Raw genomic sequence first — 20,356 nt, forward strand, 5'->3', positions numbered from 1 at the left:
ACACAGAGAGAAATGGTTGTGCAGACAGACATAGTTACACAGAGAGAAACGGTTGTGCAGACAGACATGGTTACACAGAGAGAAATGGTTGTGCAGGCAGACATAGTTACACAGAGAGAAATGGTTGTGCAGGCAGACATAGTTACACAGAGAGAAATGGCTGTGCAGGCAGACATAGTTACACAGAGAGAAATGGTTGTGCAGGCAGACATGGTTACACAGAGAGAAATGGTTGTGCAGGCAGACATAGTTACACAGAGAGAAATGGTTGTGCAGGCAGACATAGTTACACAGAGAGAAATGGTTGTGCAGGCAGACATAGTTACACAGAGAGAAATGGCTGCTCAGACAGACATAGCTGTGCAGGCAGACGCCATTAACGAGGCACAGTCTCCTCCTCCTCCCTCTGCTGCCCAGACGGACGCAGCAGTGGCTGCAGGATCTCAAAGCACACCTCCTGCCAACCCTGCACAGACCCCCTCTGCTCCTGCTAATCCTGCACAAAACTCCTCTACTCCTTCCAACTCTGCTGTGAATGTGAAAGCTCAACCAGTGAATTTGGTTGCCACTATCACCAGAAAGTGCAAAGGAGCTGCAGGAGGAGATGCAGATGCTGCAGGAGATGGTGCAGATGGAGATGAGAGTCCTTCTACTCAGGGTCCCTCTGTTAAAGATCCTTCTGGTGAGGAAGAGAAGGTTAGCCTTAAAACTCTGGCAGACCTCTTGAGACCCCACATGGATGATGGAGATGTAGACCCTGCTAAATTAGCAACTGCTGGAAGTGCCTCTGAACTCAAGGAAATTCAACAGAGGATTACAATAGGAATATGGGGACAGCGACCTCAGGATGATGATGATGATGATGATGAGGATGACATACAGTCAGCTAATGCACCCAGACAGGAAATTAGACATGTGAGGAAGGATTACATCAGAGGAGATAATGAGCCAGTCCTGTCTTGGCTAGCCAGGTGTTTTGATATGGGAGCCCCAGCATTGGTGGTAGGCGACAAGTCGGCCTCTCAGTTGGGGATGCTCTCAAAGGATACAGGCATAGACAGGCACCTAGGCAAGTGCATTGGTAAAGTTTCTCTGTGGGCACGCCTCCTACTGGCAGTCTCGCTGAGGTACCCCAGCAGAGATGATTTACCATGGAACCCTAAGCCTTGGACCACAATAGCTGAGGGAATCAAGCGTCTGAGAGAGTTTGCTGTGAGAGAAGTAATGTATGGAGATCATAAGACTCTGAATCCTGATGAAATTCCTGTTGGAACAGGCCTTGCCAAAAAGCTCATTAAGCTTGCACCTCCTAATTATGCTACTATTCTGGCAAGCAGGATTGTGGCAAGAAATTATGGTGGAGTGCCTCCCACTGTTGGCCATTTCACTGACCAAATGAGGCAGTTGGAGGATAGTCTTGCACGTACTTCTTTGGTTTCAGCCATTGAAACTTTGTCTGGAGAAATAAAGAATTGCATGAAAGAGCTGAAGGAGGAATTTAAAACCTCCATATCCAACTTGATGAAGGGGGATGATTCTGATTCCTCTTCCTCCAGATGGATACAAGTTTCAGCTGTTAGGAACAGACGTGCTCCAAGAAGGCCATTCCAGAATAGGTCAAACCAAAACAGACAGCAGAGGCAATCACGTGGCAGTATCTGGATAACTCTGCGTGATCAGTTTGGTGAGAACATGAACAGATGGGATGGTCAACCAACTTCTGATCTTTTCAAGAGGTTACGGGAGCTGCAGAGGGGCAGATCCCGAGGTAGCAATACCAGGAGGGTAGCTGTCGCTTCCTCAGTTTCCCAGAACAACTCTGATAGCTCCAACAGTGATCCTAATTCTGGTGCTGGACGTTGTGCCAGCTGTACATGTGGATGTAATCCCCACCATTAGGGGTGCCCTGCCTTCCGCCAGGGGGAGGTAAGGGATAATGGAGATAACAGAATCTATTGGGATGTGTACATCCAGTGGCCTGGCACTTCAAAATTTCAGAAGTACAGGGCCTTGGTTGACACAGGAGCTCAGTGCACCATAATACCATCAAATTATCAAGGGGGAGAATCTATAACTATTCAGGGAGTCACTGGTGGATCTCAAGAGTTGTTTAAGATAGAAGTTGATATAAGTTTAACTGGGAAGCAGTGGAAGAAACATACTATTGTAACAGGTCCTAATGCACCTTGTATTTTGGGAATTGACTTTCTGAGAGAAGGGCGTTTTAAAGACCCTAAGGGTTACAAATGGGCTTTTGGAATAGCAACTGTAGAAATTGATGGAGGAAAATTGAAGTTGTCCATTAGACCTGAGCTTTCAGATGAATCTGCAGTTGTGGGACAACATGAGATAGAGGATGTAAAGCTGCCGGTTGCTTCTCAAACTGTGCATCACAGACAATACAGAACTAACCGTGACTCTTTGGTGCCCATTCAAAACTTGATTCGTCAGTTGGAGAGTCAGAAGGTCATCAGCAAAACTCATTCACCTTTCAACAGTCCAATCTGGCCTGTGAGAAAGCAGAATGGAGAGTGGCGTCTGACAGTTGATTTCCGTGCCTTGAATGAAGTAACTCCACCCATGAGTGCAGCTGTACCAGACATGATGGAACTCCAATATGAGCTGGAATCCAAGCAGGCCAAATGGTATGCTACCATAGACATTGCTAATGCTTTCTTCTCTATTCCCATAGCAGAGGAATGCAGGCCTCAGTTTGCTTTCACCTGGAGAGGCATTCAGTACACATTCAATCGTTTGCCCCAGGGGTGGATTCACAGTTCAACCATCTGCCATGCAGTGATCCATGATGCTTTGGAGAAAGGTGGAGCTCCAGAACACATTCAGTTCATCGATGACATCATCGTCTGGGGTGAGACTGCTGAAGAAGTCTTCGAGAAAGGTAACAAAATCCTTGACATTCTCTTGCAAGCTGGTTTCGCTATCAAGCGAGACAAGGTGAAAGGACCTGCCAGAGAAATCCAGTTTCTGGGAGTGCGGTGGCAAGATGGTCGCCGTCACATCCCAATGGATGTGATAAACAGAGTCTCCACCATGGCAAATCCCATCAACAAGAAAGAAACTCTGCGTTTCTTAGGCATAGTGGGATTTTGGAGACTGCACATTCCTGGATACAGTCAGATTGTGAAACCTCTCTATGATGTGACTCGAAAGAGAAACAGTTTCCAATGGGGTCCTGAGCAACAAGCAGCCTTTGACCAGATCAAGCGAGAGGTAGTCCAAGCGATGGGTCTGGGACCTGTCCGAACTGGTCCAGACATTAAGAACATTCTGTACACAGCCGCGAGTGACAATGGTCCAACCTGGTGCTTATGGCAAAGAGCTCCAGGGGAGACACGAGGACGTCCTCTTGGTTTCTGGGGTCGTGGCTACAGAGGCTCAGAGGCAAACTACACTCCAACAGAGAAAGAGATTTTAGCTGCTTATGAAGGAGTGAAAGCTGCTTCTGAAGTGATTGGAACTGAGTCACAACTTCTTCTAGCTCCTAGATTGCCAGTTCTGAATTGGATGTTCAAAGGCAAAGGTTCTTCACCACATCATGCAACAGATGCTACCTGGTCTAAGTGGATGGCTCTGATAACACAGAGAGCTCGAATGGGAAATCTCGAAAGGCCTGGTTTGGTGGAGGTGATCACAAACTGGCCAGAAGGCACAAGCTGTGCAAAACCTCCAGAGGAGAGAGTAACTCACGCTGAGGAAGCTCCTCCTTACAGTGATCTGTCTGATGATGACAAGAGATATGCTTTGTTCACAGACGATTCCTGTCGTCTTGTTGGGAACAAGCGGAGATGGAAATCTGCAGTGTGGAGTCCAACGCGCAGAGTTGCAGAAGCGAGAGATGGAGAAGGAGAATCCAGTCAATTTGCAGAGGTAAAAGCTGTCCAGCTAGCTCTTAATGTAGCTGAACATGAGAGATGACCAAAGCTTTATCTCTACACTGACTCGTGGATGGTAGCCAATGCCTTGTGGGGTTGGCTGAAAGACTGGAAGAAGAATGGCTGGCAGAGGAAAGGAAAGCCAATCTGGGCTGCAGATCTGTGGCAAGACATTGCTGCTCGCATTGAGAGAATCCCAGGGAAAGTGAGACACATCGATGCTCACATTCCTAAGAGCAAAGCTACTGAGGAACAACAACACAACCATTAGGCAGATCTAGCTGCAAGAGTTTCCCAAGTGGACACAAACTCTGATCCTGATCCTGATCTTGACTGGAGACACCGAGGTGAGCTGTTCTTAGCTCGGTGGGCCCATGACTCGTCAGGACATCAAGGCAGAGATGCAACCTACCGATGGGCTCGTGACAGATCCATTGACATTTCCATGGATGCTATCACACAAGTCATCCATGACTGTGACATTTGTGCTGCTATTAAGCAGGCAAAGCGGATCAAGCCCTTGTGGTACGGTGACCGATGGTCCAAGTACAAGTATGGTGAAGCCTGGCAGATTGACTCCATCACTCTACCTCGTTCTCCATCTGGTAAGCAGTATGTGCTGACTATGGTAGAGGCAAGCACTGGATGGCTGGAAACTTATCCAGTTCCTCATGCAACTGCACGTAACACCATTCTTGGTCTGGAGAGACAAATCCTGTGGAGACACGGAACTCCAGAGAGGATTGAGTCGGACAATGGAACTCATTTCAAGAACAATCTTGTAAAAAACTGGGCCAAAGAGCACGGCATCGAGTGGATATTCCACATTCCCTACTATGCACCAGCTGCAGGGAAGATCGAACGCTACAACGGTTTGCTGAAAACCACTCTCAAAGCCATGGGGGGTGGATCTTTGAAAAACTGGGAGAAACATTTAGCACAAGCAACCTGGTTGGTGAATAGTAGAGGTTCAGTGAATCGAGCTGGACCTGCCCAATCAGATTTGTTGCGAAAGGAGGAAGGTGATAGAGTTCCTGTTATCAGAGAAAAGAATCTGTTAGGCAAAACTGTTTGGGTATTTTCTCCTTCAGGAGAGGCCAAACCTGTCCGAGGGGTGGTTTCTGCTGAAGGTCCTGGTCACACCTATTGGGTGATGCAAGAAAATGGTGAAATTCAGTGTATTCCACAAAGAAATCTAACTTTGGCTGAGAGAGGTTAAATTCAGAGTGTTGCACAGATACAGCATCGCGCCCAAGAGGAGAGTCCATGAGATCTACGGTGCACGAACCCTGAGAGCCCTGAGTCACCTGAGAGTCCCTGTTCCTTTCTTTCGCTCCATCTGCAAGGAAACAAGCTGTTTGCTGTTTTTCCTGTGATTTGACTCTTTTGAATCATCTACATCTGAGATAGCCGGAATGGACTATGGTCTTTATTCACCTATTGTTGTAGATATTATTTTAGATTAGATAAATGATAGTAGCAGCCAATGGAATTGTTTAGAAGGGGTGGACTGTGATGGTTTGAAACTGTCTTTTTAATTTTTCCTTGCAAAGTTCAGAACAGAGAAAGTGAAAGAGTGTAAATAAGTCACTATTGGGTGTAAGAAAGCAAAATAACGATTGTTCTAAACACTTCCATTGGATAGATAGAAATGTTTAAGAACTATTACCCAAAACAAAGTAGGCACTCTGCACATTCTGCGTTCGGCAGTGGGGGCAGTTGCTGGGCTGTCTGGCTGCTGTTTCTTCTTCTCTTCTGGCTGAAGATAACACACTGACCTTGGCAGCTAAGTTAACTTTCTGCTCTAACTAACTCTGCTTTCTGTCCAAGGGGGGTCTGGGGGGAAGCTCCTGGGAGAGGGAGGCCCCTTTGGGAAGGGTCCCCTTTGGGGGGAAGCAAAGGGAGATTGTTGTGCTTTTCTGTTGATTGTATATATTTGTAAATGTTGTGAATTTTGTATATTTGTACATATTCATTTCATTTCATCATAGATTGTAGATTCTGCTTTGTAAATACAGCCTTCATTTGCTTCCAGACTGGGCTAGCCTGGTTATTGTTGGGGGGAGGGGGGGAATTTCAGCTCACACTGACACAACTGCCAACAGGGCAGGATGCAGGATTGTTTGGTACAGACGGTGCTGCAGAGAATGTTGTGGACCACTGTTGAAGCAGTGAGGATGAGGTGCAGCAGCATTGATACCTTGGATCGGCAGGTGCGGTGGGGGTGCTATGGAATAGGGTGGGTGGGGTGGAATCGGCTGGGACATTCCTACCCCCGCGGTGAGGATCGCCCAAGGGCAGGCTATGACTGGCATGACTAGCTCTGGAGGGGGATGCCCGCGGGGGAACGGATGAGAAGGCCCCGGCACTAGGGCAGCCTCTCACATCTCTCCTGCGAGTGACAAGGGCGACCCACCGCACCAGGGTTCCGACCTCAGCCGCGCAGTGCATCCCGCCTGCGGGCAATACGGGCTCAAGTGGTTGCTGCCGTACGGTGCGCGACTCCCTCCCTGCGGTGCGGGGGCCACCCCGAGCAGAGCTCACCCCGCTAGCAGGCTGAGGTGGCGGCAGGCTGAGGTGGCGGCAGGCTGACAGCGCGGCAAGGCGCATGCGTGTGCGGGGTGAGGCGGGGGGGGCGGGGGGGGGAAGAAGAGGGGGAGGAGGGATGGCGCGGGGAGGCGGTCGCAGTTTATTTGCAACCGGGCAAGCTTCATTTCAGCAGAGCGTGAGTGGCCGGCGGCGGTTCCGCTGCCCGCCCCGCACCATGGGGGCGCCGCTGCCTTCCCACGCCGCCCCGGCGGCGGAGCCGGGGCAGCCGGCGAGGCGCCCCGCGCCATGGTGACAGGCTCTGCGCTGCGCTCCCGCAGCCGGGACCGAGCCGCGACGCCCCCCTACCCGGCGGCGGGCGGGCGGCGTGGCGGGGCGGCGGTGCTGGCGCTGGCGGTACTGTCCGCCCTCTGCTACGGCAACTCCTTGTGGGGCGAGTTCGTGCACGACGACGTCTGGGCCATCGTGAACAACCCCGATGTGCGGGCAGCCGCTCCAGTGGCCGCCGCCTTCGCCAACGACTTCTGGGGCAAGCGGATGGCCGAGAACACCAGCCACAAGTCCTACCGGCCTCTCTGCGTCCTCACCTTCAAGTAAGTGGCCGGCGCCGCGGCGGACCTGGTGGCGTCGCTTGCGCTGCTCTCCTGGAGCCGTTGCCCGGGCCAGCCAGGCTGAGGGAGGCGTCCAGCCCCGAGTTGGGAGGTCAGGACAGTCCTCCTGGTACTGACGCCTCCGGTCCCACGTCTTCGTGATTCAGCATTTCTGCCCGCGGCTGTATGGGACGGGGTGCGCCCCGGGGCGGGCTGGGAGACTCTAGCCGCTTGTTGCCGCCGGGGTGGCCCCACGGCTGGGTGGAAATCAGGTGGAGAAGCCGCTGCCGGGGGTGTCTGCCGCTCTCCCGGCAGGAACCCGCTTTCTTCGCCGTTTGGGAACAGGTGGTGTCGCTTCCTCGAGCTGCCGGGGGGTAAAAGGGAGCGTTTTGGGAAGCTCTTCTGACTCCGATTGGATTCTCCTTGGGTTCCTCCTTTTTATTTCCAGTGATTTTTCTCCGCAATTGAGTGATCATGCCGGAAACTTCCTCGGTGCTGTTTTGAAGCAGCCCCGTAGTCATCCCTGCCTTTCTTTTTCCCGCTGAGCAAAGGGGTCTCCCTCAAATGTACCAAGCCGCTGCTTGCTCCCAGCCTCTCATGTCAGTCACAGAGTTCCCTGCCGGCTTCGCCTGCTTCACATGTTCCCTGTGTACCCGGCAGAGTTGTTGAGGAGTTGTTTCGGTTTTACAGGAATAAAGAGAAGTTGAGCAGTTGCAAAGTAACTGAGTTACCATTGGTAAATTCTGGAAGGAAAACCCAGACACCTCTCTCATTCATCAAGGAGAATAATTTGTAGCAGATCATCTGAGTTACAATTTGTACAGTTTGTCATACTTTCTCTTAGCTTTTTCTCTTTTAAATTTATTCTGATGAAATATAAATCATGATGAATATTTTAGTATTTACAAATTATATGGGTGTTTGCAGGGAGCTCTGCTGAAGAGCTGGTGTAGCTGAGTGTTGTTCAGTGCTAGAATCTTGTTTGTAGGTCATCAGTAGATGCTCATTGCAAATGCATGACAGGGATAAGAAGCAAACAATATAGACAGTGGTAAGTATGCCAAGAGGAGGTGTTACTGGAGCCTAGTTGACTGCTAGCTAATCATTCATTAAAACACCTGATTTATAAATAACATTTGATGAACTATGTGACCATTGCATGCTTTTGTGAGGCAGGAGCAGTTTTGCAGCATCACTTTGGCACTGGTGTGGAGCACTTGCCATCCTTGGATTGTAAGGGTGGGCTTGGACCTGAAAGCCATCGGCATCAGCTAGCTGGAGAAGTAGGGCTGGATGAGCATAGGGTGACGTCTGCCTGGTAAAGCAAAGCTGAACAGCCCAAGCCCCTTGTAAAGTAAACCATTTAGGACAGCATTCTCCCTCTCCTTGAGGGGTCTCTTGGCAGGCTTCTGTAGTGTGAAGGGGGATGTAGGCAGTCATGGGTTGAGCTGACTTTGTGTGTACGGAGTGCTTTCTCCATCAGGTGTCCAGCCAAACTATTGCAGTTTGGGGAGCAATCTGATGAATCCATTCTTCCAGCAGTACATCTGAGAGGTCATTTGAGAGGTAAGCAAACCTGCATGTGTGGCCACTGACACTGTGTGTGTGGTACTGGTGCTGGACATTGCCTCCTAGAGACCAAGTTGTAGGCCTGATGTTACGTTATGCTAATTAGCAAAAGAATGTTAAACTTAAATGCGTTTAGTTTCCATTCTGTTATTAATGTCTTGACTCTGAACTGGTTTTGCCTTTGCTCTTTAAAGGATGTGTGTGTTTAAAACAAAAAAAGCCTCCATCTAGTTCTTTTTGTAAATTACTTGAACATCATTTTGTCCTGGAGGGCATGTAGTAACCGTATAGCTAAAAGTCAAAGGCGGAGTCACCACTTAGCATTGCATTTGGAATAGGGAAGGAATCATTTATCTTACCTGGTTGCAGATGAGGATTATTTTCCACCATGACCCTTCCTGCCATGACCACCAAGATATCCTTCCTGCCCTCCAGTTTCCATATTCTTCCTACTTTGTTGCTGCCAGTCAAGTGTCAGAGGAAGATGTTAAGATCTGGGTAGAGTGAGTCCTTCAGGCGTGGCACTTCCAAAGAGGCTGCAGGGTGCTTCTGTCAAGTGACACTGAGCCTGTGTTTGAGCCATGCTCTGCCTATTTGAGTCCCCTGCCCCTGCCTTCCGCAGCAGGAGCTGGTTGTGCTCTGTCCTCCAGCAGATGGAAAAAGGATTTACCCTCATGCATATAAAATGCTCTGCAGAAATGGACTTTTATGAGAATAGAAATTAATGTTGTTTAATACTTTAATTACAATTAACTGTGTCCAATTAGGATGTGTTTGAAAATTGGATGTCCTTTGCAGGATCTTGCTGAGAAAGGAAAGGGGGGACCAAAGTATTCTGGTATCCTTAATCTTTTTATTTGCTTATTTTATTTCTTGTTGTGCAAATTTTTACAAGTCCTGAAGTTAAAAATCTGGTAGATCTCTGAACTGCATGAACGGAACAGATATGGGCTGAAAATTTTATCTACAGATCCATCAATCTACAGAAACTTTGTCTCAGTCTCTTTTCTGTCCTTTTTGGCTTTGAAACTGAGAGGAAGGACTCATGATCACATGGTTGAACGTAACCTTCATAGGTGCTACATATTCCTGAAATTCTCAGTTAAAAAAAATTGTCACCTACCTGTCAGATCTTAAGCAGAAATTGCTGAAATTTTGTAACAGTAGTTCCCTGTCCCTGACAAATTGGAAATCCTAAGTTATATTCCCTGTTCCAGTAGACTAATGCTCTGGAGCCAAACAGTGAAAAGAGCTCAAGCATTTGACATTATTCACAATGGATCTGTCAGTATGAATGATTAGAGGAAAATGTGAGTGGAATGTGTTGCTAAAACCATCAAGCAAATCTTAAAATATCCAAAGAACTGCTGTGTTGTTTTGTGTTGGTTAACATCAGAAGGAGGGAAAGAAAAGCCTGCATGCAGATTTACTTTTCAGTAAAGGAGTGTTGTAACTAGTTGGTTCAGAGATGTTCCTCTTACACATGCGTAACTGTTAGGTGACAGATCTAGCACAACTTCTCATCTGCCCAGGAACTGAGATGTTAGGCAATGGTTTTGCTTAGTCCTTAGGAAAAAAGTCTTTGCACTCTTTTCCTCCAGTTGGTGTTGCTCAGGTTGCTCACCTCTCCAAGAAGTGATGCATTATACTTCTTTCTAAAGAATGTGGCTTTTTGGACTCAGGATATACTATTTCTTGGCATCTTCCTTATAAAATATTAAGATGCAGGGAGAGCTGAAGGGAGGAAGAAAAGAAAAAAATCCTGCTAGTTCACTCAATTTTACATTTAAACTGGGTGCTTTCTGTGTTACACCTGTCTCCACTAACAGGTCGGTGAATCATTCCCTCAGTAGCATTTGTTATTCCTTGGTTCTGGTGGTTTTGCAAAACCTCAGTGCTGTCTCCTTCCCTCTTTCTCCTCTTGTCTGCCATGTTCTCATTGAGGTGATTTTTTTTTTTTTTTTTCAGCCCAGAAGCAAACAGGTGATGGAGATTTGTGCAAATGGCAGACATAGCCTGAAGGTGTTAGCTGAAAACCCCTGAGGCCCAGATCCAAAGACTGTTAATTAGGAGTCAGTCATCTGGTGTTATGGGTGTCCAAGAAGTGAAAGCCCTGTCTGCTTAGTCACTTTGGTAGTGGGATGCAGGACACTGCTAAGGTTTGTGAGGGACACGCTTCAAGTGACAGCTCACCAGGAACATAAGTCTGGGTGAAAAGTAAAAGGCAGTGACAAGTCCAAGCCATGTAGCTGTGAGAGAGACTCAGGAGGTGTTTTGACTGGGAATAACTTAATGAGGTGGGAATTATAAAAATATAGTTATCTTTATTTTCCTGAAAACCCTACCCCAAAGTTATGTAGGTTCTATTCAGCTGGGAATTCTACAAGAATGTTTATGGGCAACTTTAGTTCAATTTAGGGAATTCAGAAAATGGAAAAGGCTAAGCCACAAAATAGCTTTACCCCACTTGTAAAATCAGAGGCAAGCCAGGACCCTAGGGAAAAGCCGAGGGTGCTGGGTTTGGCTCACGAGGGTGGAGTAGGAATTTGGAGATGGTCCCTGAATCTCTCCTTGGCGGCAGCCTTCAGAACTGCAAGCTTTTATAATCCAAGCTGTGGATCCTGCGGCATAAATCCAAAGAAGAGGGACTGCCCAAGTTAGTGTCTCCAGACATGGCTCCCACGAGGCAAATGCCGTTGGGCAGTGCTGCCTTAGCAGCGCAAGAGCAGCCGCACTGCTGGCGTGTTCCCAGCGAACAGGCGCAGGTTGCAGCAGGCAGGGCTGCTCCAGCAGGAGGTAGGGAGCAGGAACCCAGGGGGACGCAGGTCCAGCGAGTAGCGAGGTCCGGGTGCTGCAGGCAAAGCTTTCCAATTTCGCCACAAATCTGGTGAATTCCAAACTCGTCCAAAAGGAGTCCGAGACCAGACAATGTGTCCAGTGCCAGTATATCCTGGGTGTGAAGAACCCAGCCGATCACAATTCCAGATCCCAGTGCGGGCTTCCCCACGATTGAATAGAGGTGATGGACTTTAGCTACTGGTGGGAGGAAAAGACCTTTGACCTTTCCCCGCTCAAGCCTGCAGGGGGAGGGGAAAGGAATTTCAAGTCTTTGCCTTCTCCCATTCAAACCTCCACAGGTAGAGGTGGGGGAAGAGGCTTTGGAGCACCCTACAACAGGAGGATGATGCTGGGCAGAGAAGCACAGGAGATACATGGCGTTCTTCAAAGGAGGTGGAAGTTCACTGGGAATGTGCTTGGCTTTGTGGAAAGGGTGTAAGAGTGTCCCCTCCAGCTGCTCCTGGGTGACTCTGGTGGGCCAGGAGGAGGGGAGCTGAGGCAGACAAGCTGTAATGAGGATTGCAATTCTCCCACCAGAAGAGTCATAAACAGAATTTGCATGCAGAGCCATCCTGCTGGTCATCTGGCTGGAAAAAATAGAGACGGAGGTAAATTAAAAAGTCCAGGCCTTTGCTCAGCAACACTGCACATCAAATGACCCTCCAGGTCTGCTTACTGAGGCTTCTAACCAGTGATGGCTTATGTACATATGTGTCTAGGAAGTAAATGGGACCCTTGGTTCAGTATTATGTGTGGGCACTGAGAGCCTAATGTAAGACTACTCATGATTTCAGATTAAAGCCTTAAGTGACGGTGAGCTTGGGTTAGATGTAAATACCTAGTCAAAGGGAGAATTAATTCAGTAATTCATTGCCAGCTTTCTGATCTATCTAGTTGCTTCCAGATGATCTTTCTGTTTTCAGCTGTACCAGTGGCTTGAGTTTCAAGGATAGGGAGCTTAAAAACACAAGACAACCCTGGGAAGTAAAAAAGACCATAGATTTTATTTGTTCTTGATTTTAATGCTATGTTGCAATTTGGCATCGCAGGGTAATATAGTGGAGCTATGATGTGTCAGGTTAAATACACAATGCACAAGTATTTTCTTCACTCTGTATATCTGTGTTAGGGCAGTATCACAGTGGTTAAGACTGTGTCACTATTTCTTCTGTACAGCTTAGTCTATTTTACCCTAGCTATAGCAATCAGTCTCAAAACTGGTATTGTGAGACCTGCCATGAAATTGATGTCTTTCTGGTGTGGCCATATTGAGTGAGGTAGAGGCTGTGAAGAGAAGCAGTTGCTTTTACTGGAGTAGTTAGACTATATGGACCCATTTATGGTCATATAGGCATTTCTTATGAGAGCAGAGTGCCTTGCTGCCAATTCAGGTCTAGGAGAAGGTATGTGTCTCAAGTTTATTCCAGGTGCACAAAAGTCCTCTCCCCTCCCTGTCTGGAACATAATTTTCATAGCAGGTATCTGATGGTTCTGGCTGTAGGTTTCAGCTGTGTTTCTCTAGAGAGATTGTCAGGGTTGCTTGCAGTCACTGGAAGAAAGACAGGACTCCTAGGGAGGGCTAGGGAGGAGGAGGGCACAGACCTGGCTGGGCTCTGTGCCGCCACGCAGACAAGCCTGGAGGTGGGGATCTTCCTCAGGTGGAGAGGTTTGTATAAAACATGTAGGACTTCTGCCTAATCACAACAGTTTCTCAGTGCTTAATACTCAGTAAAATCTGTCTCTTGAATTAAAAGCCTTTTATTATGAGAGGAAGAGTTCACTGAAAGTTCCAGGCAGAGTGCCCTTAAAGATTTGGATGAGATAAATCCAATCATTCCTTGCTTCAGTTGTCTTTTGTCTCTTTTTAACACCTACCAATTCCTATGGATTTCTTCTCTTTCAGCATCCTATTCCTCTTGTACCAATGTCACTCAATTTTCTTTAGTCATCTTTTACCTAAAAGGCTCAGCTTCCCACCAAGCTTCTTCCCCATAGGAGCATCTCTGTCCATGAAAATAAAATGCTCTGCCTGCTGCTGGTTTGCCAAAGGCGTTTCTCTGTATTTACTTCCTCTGTTTCTGACTGCTTTTGTGGGCTTTCTCATTTGTTTTCCCTCAGAGTTTAAAGACAGAAAGGGGATGGGAGGGGAAAAAAAAGGCTGTTCTTTTGTCACTCACTTGACTTGTTTTTCCCTTGCTTCTGTATAAATTAAAATGTCACTGCCTTCATGGTCTGCAACTTGAGCAAAAAGATTACCCAACATTTCAAATTTGGTGGAAAACTCTTTTACTCAGTTTGAAATACTGCTTTCCTGGTAACTTCAGGCTAGATTTGTTAGCATTGTTTCCAGTTCCTGATGAGTCTAATGACTGTCCTAGCTTGGTTCTTGATCACATTTATCCATTTCTATGCACTCTGAAGAGGACTGCTTGATGGCTGCTGACCAGTTTTGTGAGATGTTTGTTTCCTTCAGTGCTCTTGCTGAGATATTACTGAAATTATTTTAAGGCAAACTCTTTTGTTTTAAAATCTAGGTAAAAAGACATCTGGTTTGTCAGCTTGTGAATTGCTGTGATCTAGCACTTTTAAAATTTGTTTTCCAGGGCTGTTTTTGGAGACAGCTCTAAATGTGTATGAATGGTGCGTTTGGTATTCTAAACACAGGAATGATCATCTAACCATGGTTTCTAAGGTTTCACTAGAAATTTCTGCCCTGGTGTATTTGCTTCCAAAGTGCTGTTGCTTTGCAGTCTAATTGTGATTTCTGTTTTCTTTTCCTAACCATGCTGGAAAGCAATGACCTGCTTTGAATGCCAGCATTTAACTAGTGCTCTTCTGATAACTTGTGCTCTGAAGGAATTGCTATAGCTTGGTAATTGACATGGCCTCTCTCTTCTTACCTCTCCCTATTACAGTAATTCAAGTAACAAACCATTTCAGTTCTATTGTCCATTTAATTCAGAGGCGTTTTACTGTACTATGGAAAGGTTTTCAGCACAAACCAGCAGCAAGTGCTCCTGCACTGTGGTGGAAACTCTACCCTGCTTGTACTGGCCATTGCATGAACAGTGCTGCGAAAGGGACTTTTTTTTACTACTGCAGCTTTTTCATTAATCTTTCAGCTGTTTCCACACAGCTTTCGCCACTACTGCCACTGATGAAGCTGCAGCATTTTAGGAGTGCAAACGCTCATTTTCTTGATATGCTGTAGGTGCATCTGTGGAGCTTATAAGGAGATTCTACTGCTCACTGAAATCAGGCACTAGTTTGCATAAAGTTTGCTGTATTTATTGCATAATTCCAAAAGGAAGGGAAGATCTTAGGAAACTTAACCCATCCTTCTGTGTTAGATTAAGTTCTATAAATCTTCACATGAGCCTTTCTGTATAAAAACTGGGGGGGGGGGGGGGGTGTATGGGTTGAGGGATGCTCTGAGACTTTCCTTTAAGCTTACTTGTTATGACTGATTACCATTATTATCCTGTGCATTTTCTATTTCATAACATGTTGTAGGTTTTGTTAGTCTTTTGAAAATATAAAACAGATTAAACTAGACAAGAGCTGTCCAGGGACAATAACAAAGTTTATTAAGAGAGAAACTCTCTGATTAGGGTTTACAATATTATTAAATCATGAGAGACCTTTTAAAAAAGCTTGAATGAGTCTTTGTGCATACAGGTGGTAAAAGGCCTGGGGGTGCTACTGATTATACACTGTAACTTGATATGTGGGATTTGTCTGTGAGCTCATGCTTCAGTGGTGTAGACCTTCATTCTCTGGGCCTGTGAGGACAGAGTCACCGAATATACCGCTTTATTTCTAGGCCCTCTTAGGGGGAATTTCATACCCAAGGAGGTGTGTTCCTGTGTGATTACTTATCCAGAGGAAGAGCGAGTGTCTATAGCTTCAGGATAGCATGGTGCACAGTCCATGCTCTACAAATGCCATTCTTAAAACAAGGTGGCTGTGTTGAAGGGAGGTAAGGCAACTGGTCAACTGAGGGTACTGAGTGATAGACGTTGCTTATTCTTTTAAAAGTGAAAGTGATTTGTTTTCTTCAGGAGAGCTCTTTTACAAGCTCTGCTCAGTGGATCCTCAATAACTGGTGCCTCTGAAAGTCTAGCTGTGTAATTGCTTTTCCTAGAGTGGACAGTTTGAAATGGAAATGCTGCTTTAGGTGGCAAGGAAAACTCCACTGCTGTGCCTGGAAAACATTCAATAGCCTAAGCAAAATCAAGGAATTTCTGTATTGGGGCATATGCTAGACCACACACATGCTGCAATGCTTGAATGCAAAGATTGCTGTTGGCTCAAGAGTCTGTCTTTGTTTTAGTGCAACCTTCTCTGCCCTAACGAGGCAAATGATCAATGCTAAGATTTCCAGCAGAGGTGTTGAAGTAGTGCAAAAGCCTCGTCTGGTGTTTTGCAGAGGGTTTCCCTGAGGAAGGACCTTGTCTGAAATGATAGAGTCTCCTCTTTCAAGTGTCTCCATTCCTAGGACTGTTGTCACTCCCTGTCACACCAAACCTTTAGAAAAGTATTTACAAACCTCACCAGTTTGGTGAGCAGTCACTTCACAAAAGCCTGGCCAGCCCAAAGCATCTGTTCTTCTAGATGTGTGCTGCCAAGTCCATAACACGTCTCAGGTGTGTTACAACCTTCATGCAGAAGTAGCTAAGGTTTTTTTTTTTTCATCCCATGTGATGCTGCAAATTAGAAGTGATGGTAGTATTGGTGTCTTTGGGGCTGGCAACATAAAAAAATTAAATATTTTCCCCATTTGTAGGCCAGATTACATATGGAAATACCTAAACATACCCTGCCCCACCAGAATACGGTTGCTGCCTGCCAGAGCTTCTGTTGAAAAACACTGTTGGAGAAACACCACTTCTTACTTTGTTCTGAGATTCCTATCTCTGCTTTACTTCCTTTCTTTGCTGAGCTGTATACTGTATATTTATTACTACATGACTCTAATAATGCTAATCAGTAAACAAAGACAAGACTGAATCTTAAGAAGGGAGAAGTAATTTTTTTAATTTACCTATCCCTTCCTGCTTCTGTGCTCAGAAGTTGTTCTGCAGTGGAGTGAATTTGGCTCTTCGTGGTAGGCTGTACTGTTTTTCCCCCATGGGTGTGTGAGGGTGCTGCAGAGCTTTGTAGAGTTCTTGTGACTTGGATTAGAACTCTGTGGGGACCCAGAATTGCTTATCTGTGTGATGTGCAATAAATGCAACCACTGCTAAGGTTTCAAAGTCATTCTGCTGGGATTGTTTCAGGACAAAATAATATTTCCTTTATTGCCCTGTGGCCTCATTTCTTATGAAAAAGAGCTTTAGCAATAAGAAACACTGGTGTGAATGTAGCACCTGCACACATTTCACATTCAGTGTTCATGGGCCTGCAAAGATGGTATGTAAAGCACATGGTGAGGCATGCTTGCTGTCAGATTTTGCTGTTTAATAGATGGCTAGGTTGTTTTTTTTTTGTATCTTTGTGAGGTTTTTTTTGTTTTTTGTTTTGGTGGTTGGTTGGTGGAGTTTTGGCTTTACTTTTGTAAGAATACACAGGGGAATAGCCAAGCTGTGAGTTGGATGTTTTTGCATAGTTCTGGTGCTTTTCCATAGCTGTTCTTAGACTTACATGAGGTAACTCATAGTTTACAAGCCTTGTTGACTTGATGTTTGCCCCAAGATAGGGCATGAAGAGCACACTCTACCCGTAGGATAGGTGACCTGATGGGGGTAGGAAGATTCCTCCTGTATAAGATTCTGCTGCTCTTGCCTCTCGACCTATTTTGCAGGATTGGAAGTGATCAGATATGATCCCTGGAGACTAATAAGAGATTTTCCAAGAGTGTTTTCAGATGTTGTAATTTTAGCAAATTGATTCTTACGACTTGGCCAAATACATAAATAAATTAGCATCACTCAGGTTTTGGTGCGTGGCTTCATCTCATTTAATAGCCTGAGCACTACCTAATAGTCCTCACCTACCACATCTGCTTTCTCCAGTAATCAAATTGCTAGAGCAGCTTTGGAATTTGAGGGGGAGTAGAGGTGACAGCTGTGCTCCATGCAGCTAGTTTGCACCCAGAAATGATTCAGCTGTATGAAGAACAGGTTCTGAAGGTGGTCCCTGCCATTTCACACATGTGCAGGTGTCTCAGAGTGGGAGCTTTGGTTCCTTTGGGGTAAGGTGGTCCTGTGCTATTCCTTGTTCTCTGCAATGCTCTGAAAACAAGGTTTAGGCCTAGGGGTTCCTGCTGCTGTGGTGTATTTACAGCTGAAACTCTGGCTGTGTGTGTGTTACTGCCATTTGCTGTGATTTGTCATTCTGTGCTGGCAGAAGTGAAGGAAAGTGATGTATGCTGCTGCCCTGAAATGGTTTACAGGGGAACCAGGGGGTGGAAGTAAAAAGCCACAGCTTTTTTTAATGACTGAGGCAAATAATGAACCTTAATTGTCTCATTCAGTCTAGGCTGATATTAGGTAACTTGCCTTTACCATTGATGTCCTTATAAAACTAAATGTTAGACCAGCTTCTTAGTGTACTCCTAATGTCAGTAAAGCTTAGCCTTTGGTATGTGAAAATATTTGCAAGTGAAATGGGAACAAACGCACCTGTAACACCAAACAGATGCTCTAGAGCCTTACCAACTCCTTGTCTTGGCTGTTCCCAAGCAAAGGCATCTATACTCTAGCAGCAAATCACCACCTGTGTGGTGAAGCTGCTGTGTGGCTGAGACAACCACAGAAGGTGCCAGGAAGGAAGTAGGACAAGTGCTGTGCTTCTGGCGCTGGTCAGTGCTGTTTGCTGCTATGGAAGCACAGACATCATTTTGGTGCAGTGAATTGTACTGGAAGGGTACAAACCTCTCCTATCTCGGTGTCAAGAAGGCTGCCAGATGCAACTGCATATTTTGAAAACTGGGGAATTGGTTTCTGTTTAATCAGATAAACCAGAAGTTCAGGGCAATTTCTGTTCATTAGTTTAATAGTGCCTATTAGAAGACTGCAAATGGGCCAAAAAGCCTTATTTAGAGTATTTGAAAGCTCTCCTGCTGTTGCAAGACCTCTTCAGTCTGGTAATTGTTCTATTTTGTTTCCTTGCAGGTTAAACATATTGCTGGCTGGTATGAACCCCTTCTATTTCCATGCAGTGAACATAATTTTACACTGCCTAGTGACTCTTGTGCTGATGTACACTTGTGACAAAGCTGTCTTCAAGGACTATCGACTCGCTTTTGTCACAGCGCTCTTCTTTGCTGTGCATCCCATTCACACTGAGGCTGTAAGTATGAGACATCAAAAATTAAAACAGGGTGACGCAAAAGCTAAGAATAATGCATACTTAAAGGTTTGTTTTTTTTCTAAAGAAATATCTGAGCAAAGATGACAATGTGCTGTATTATTGCTCTCTGATTTGGGAGCCATTGGATGATGAATGAAGGCATGAATCCCATTGCTGTATGCAACGAGATTTCAGAAATGCAGAGGGCAGAGAGTCTCAGAAGTCCTTTATTACAGAGTTGTAGAATCCCCAGCATTACAGAGTCTCAGACTGTACTTAACAGAAGTAGTCCTGGAAGCCCTTAACAGACGAAGCAGCTAACAGAAGTCCTGAGCATATCCCTAGCAGCATCCCTCACCGAAGCCCTAACTAGAAGTAGCTAACTAGCCAAAGTAAAAGTCCCTAGCAGCCCTAACCCCCCAAGCTGTTCCTAACCGAAGTCCCTAACGAAAGGGACTCAGGTTGCTCAGAGTGGCTGTTTTATACTCTTTGTTATCAGTCACTTAACCAGTAAAATCCAACCACATCTATAAGCTAAAATCTTTTCCCAGTAAGAGGTGCCAGCATATCAAGGAGGTGGCTTCTGCTGTATGTTCCAATCCAAGGGTGCCAAGGTGAGGATGTTGTTCTTGGCACACATAGAATGTGATTGTTTTGCTCTATGCAGCTAAGGAATCCTGCACTCTTGCATGCATCCAGCAGCTGCCCTCAGAGCAACACTGTATTTCAAAGAATTTGCAGGAGTCATTAAGAAAAAAGTGAATTCAATACTTGTCATCTTTCTGCTCTGGCATTAAATTTTAATCGATGGTACTAATCAGTGATGCCAGAAGAAGTGGACAGTCTGAGAATGTTGAGTCTTCTGAAGCCAAAGAGGTCAATGAAGCTCTCTTTCCTGCTGGAACATTGTTGCATGCCTTCAGGCATCTCCTGTTGTCATCAGTTTAAGGCAGAAGAAGTGAAGGGAGCGTTTGTGTTTTGAAGGAGAGTGCTCAGAGGTGATATGACCCATGGATGGATTAATAGTGATTTCAATCAAAATGTAGGAGAATCATCTTCAGAAATAACTTGTTGGCTTAATAAATATCAGGGTAAATTTACAGCAACAGCACATAGTGGACATCTTTCTGTTCATTTTAAAGAAACACTTAAAGACATAGTTGTGCTAGAACTGTAGCCTGTTAGCATGGGGAGGTACTTCTGTAGATGAAATTAGTTTTGCTGTCTTTAAGAAGGAAAGGGAATGTCTAGCCACCTCTACTTCAAAAAAGAAATGCACTGGTTAACTGAGATACTGCTGACATTCTGTTTTCATTATGAGCATCTGCAAATGAGCAAGGGAAAGGGCAATGCTGGCTGAGAACTTTGAGGAGAGATTACCTTAGCAAAAAGTCACCAGCTTTAGGGTTACTCCCTGTGTTGTCTTGTGTGAACTAACTAGCCAGGCTCCTTTTGATAATACAGATTTATATTATAAGGGAGGTTTTAGAAGAGGGACTCTTTGAATCTATTTTTGTCTGAGTCAGGACTTTAAAGAGGTTAAAATAAATGTTGAAGTGCTCAATATGACTTAAATATGTAATCTTGAAAGAGGAGACATTTCAAAGGGCCTTTTATTTGCTTTAT

General features: G+C 45.7%; 1 protein-coding gene across 2 annotated transcripts in view; it reads left to right on the forward strand.

The window, feature by feature from the left end:
- Positions 1-6,728: 6,728 nt before the first annotated feature.
- The window catches only part of TMTC1 (transmembrane O-mannosyltransferase targeting cadherins 1), a 166,294-nt gene continuing 152,666 nt past the window's right edge, over positions 6,729-20,356 (forward strand). The window contains exons 1-2 of one of the 2 annotated variants that reach the window (XM_054387139.1): positions 6,729-7,033; positions 18,553-18,730. In XM_054387139.1, coding sequence (XP_054243114.1) covers positions 6,729-7,033; positions 18,553-18,730 — 483 coding nt within the window. The remainder of the gene's footprint in view (positions 7,034-18,552; positions 18,731-20,356) is intronic. The other variant, XM_054387141.1, reaches the window with a different exon arrangement.

This window comes from Indicator indicator, chromosome 14 (genome assembly GCF_027791375.1).
Source record: "Indicator indicator isolate 239-I01 chromosome 14, UM_Iind_1.1, whole genome shotgun sequence".
Taxonomy (NCBI): Eukaryota; Metazoa; Chordata; class Aves; order Piciformes; family Indicatoridae; genus Indicator; species Indicator indicator.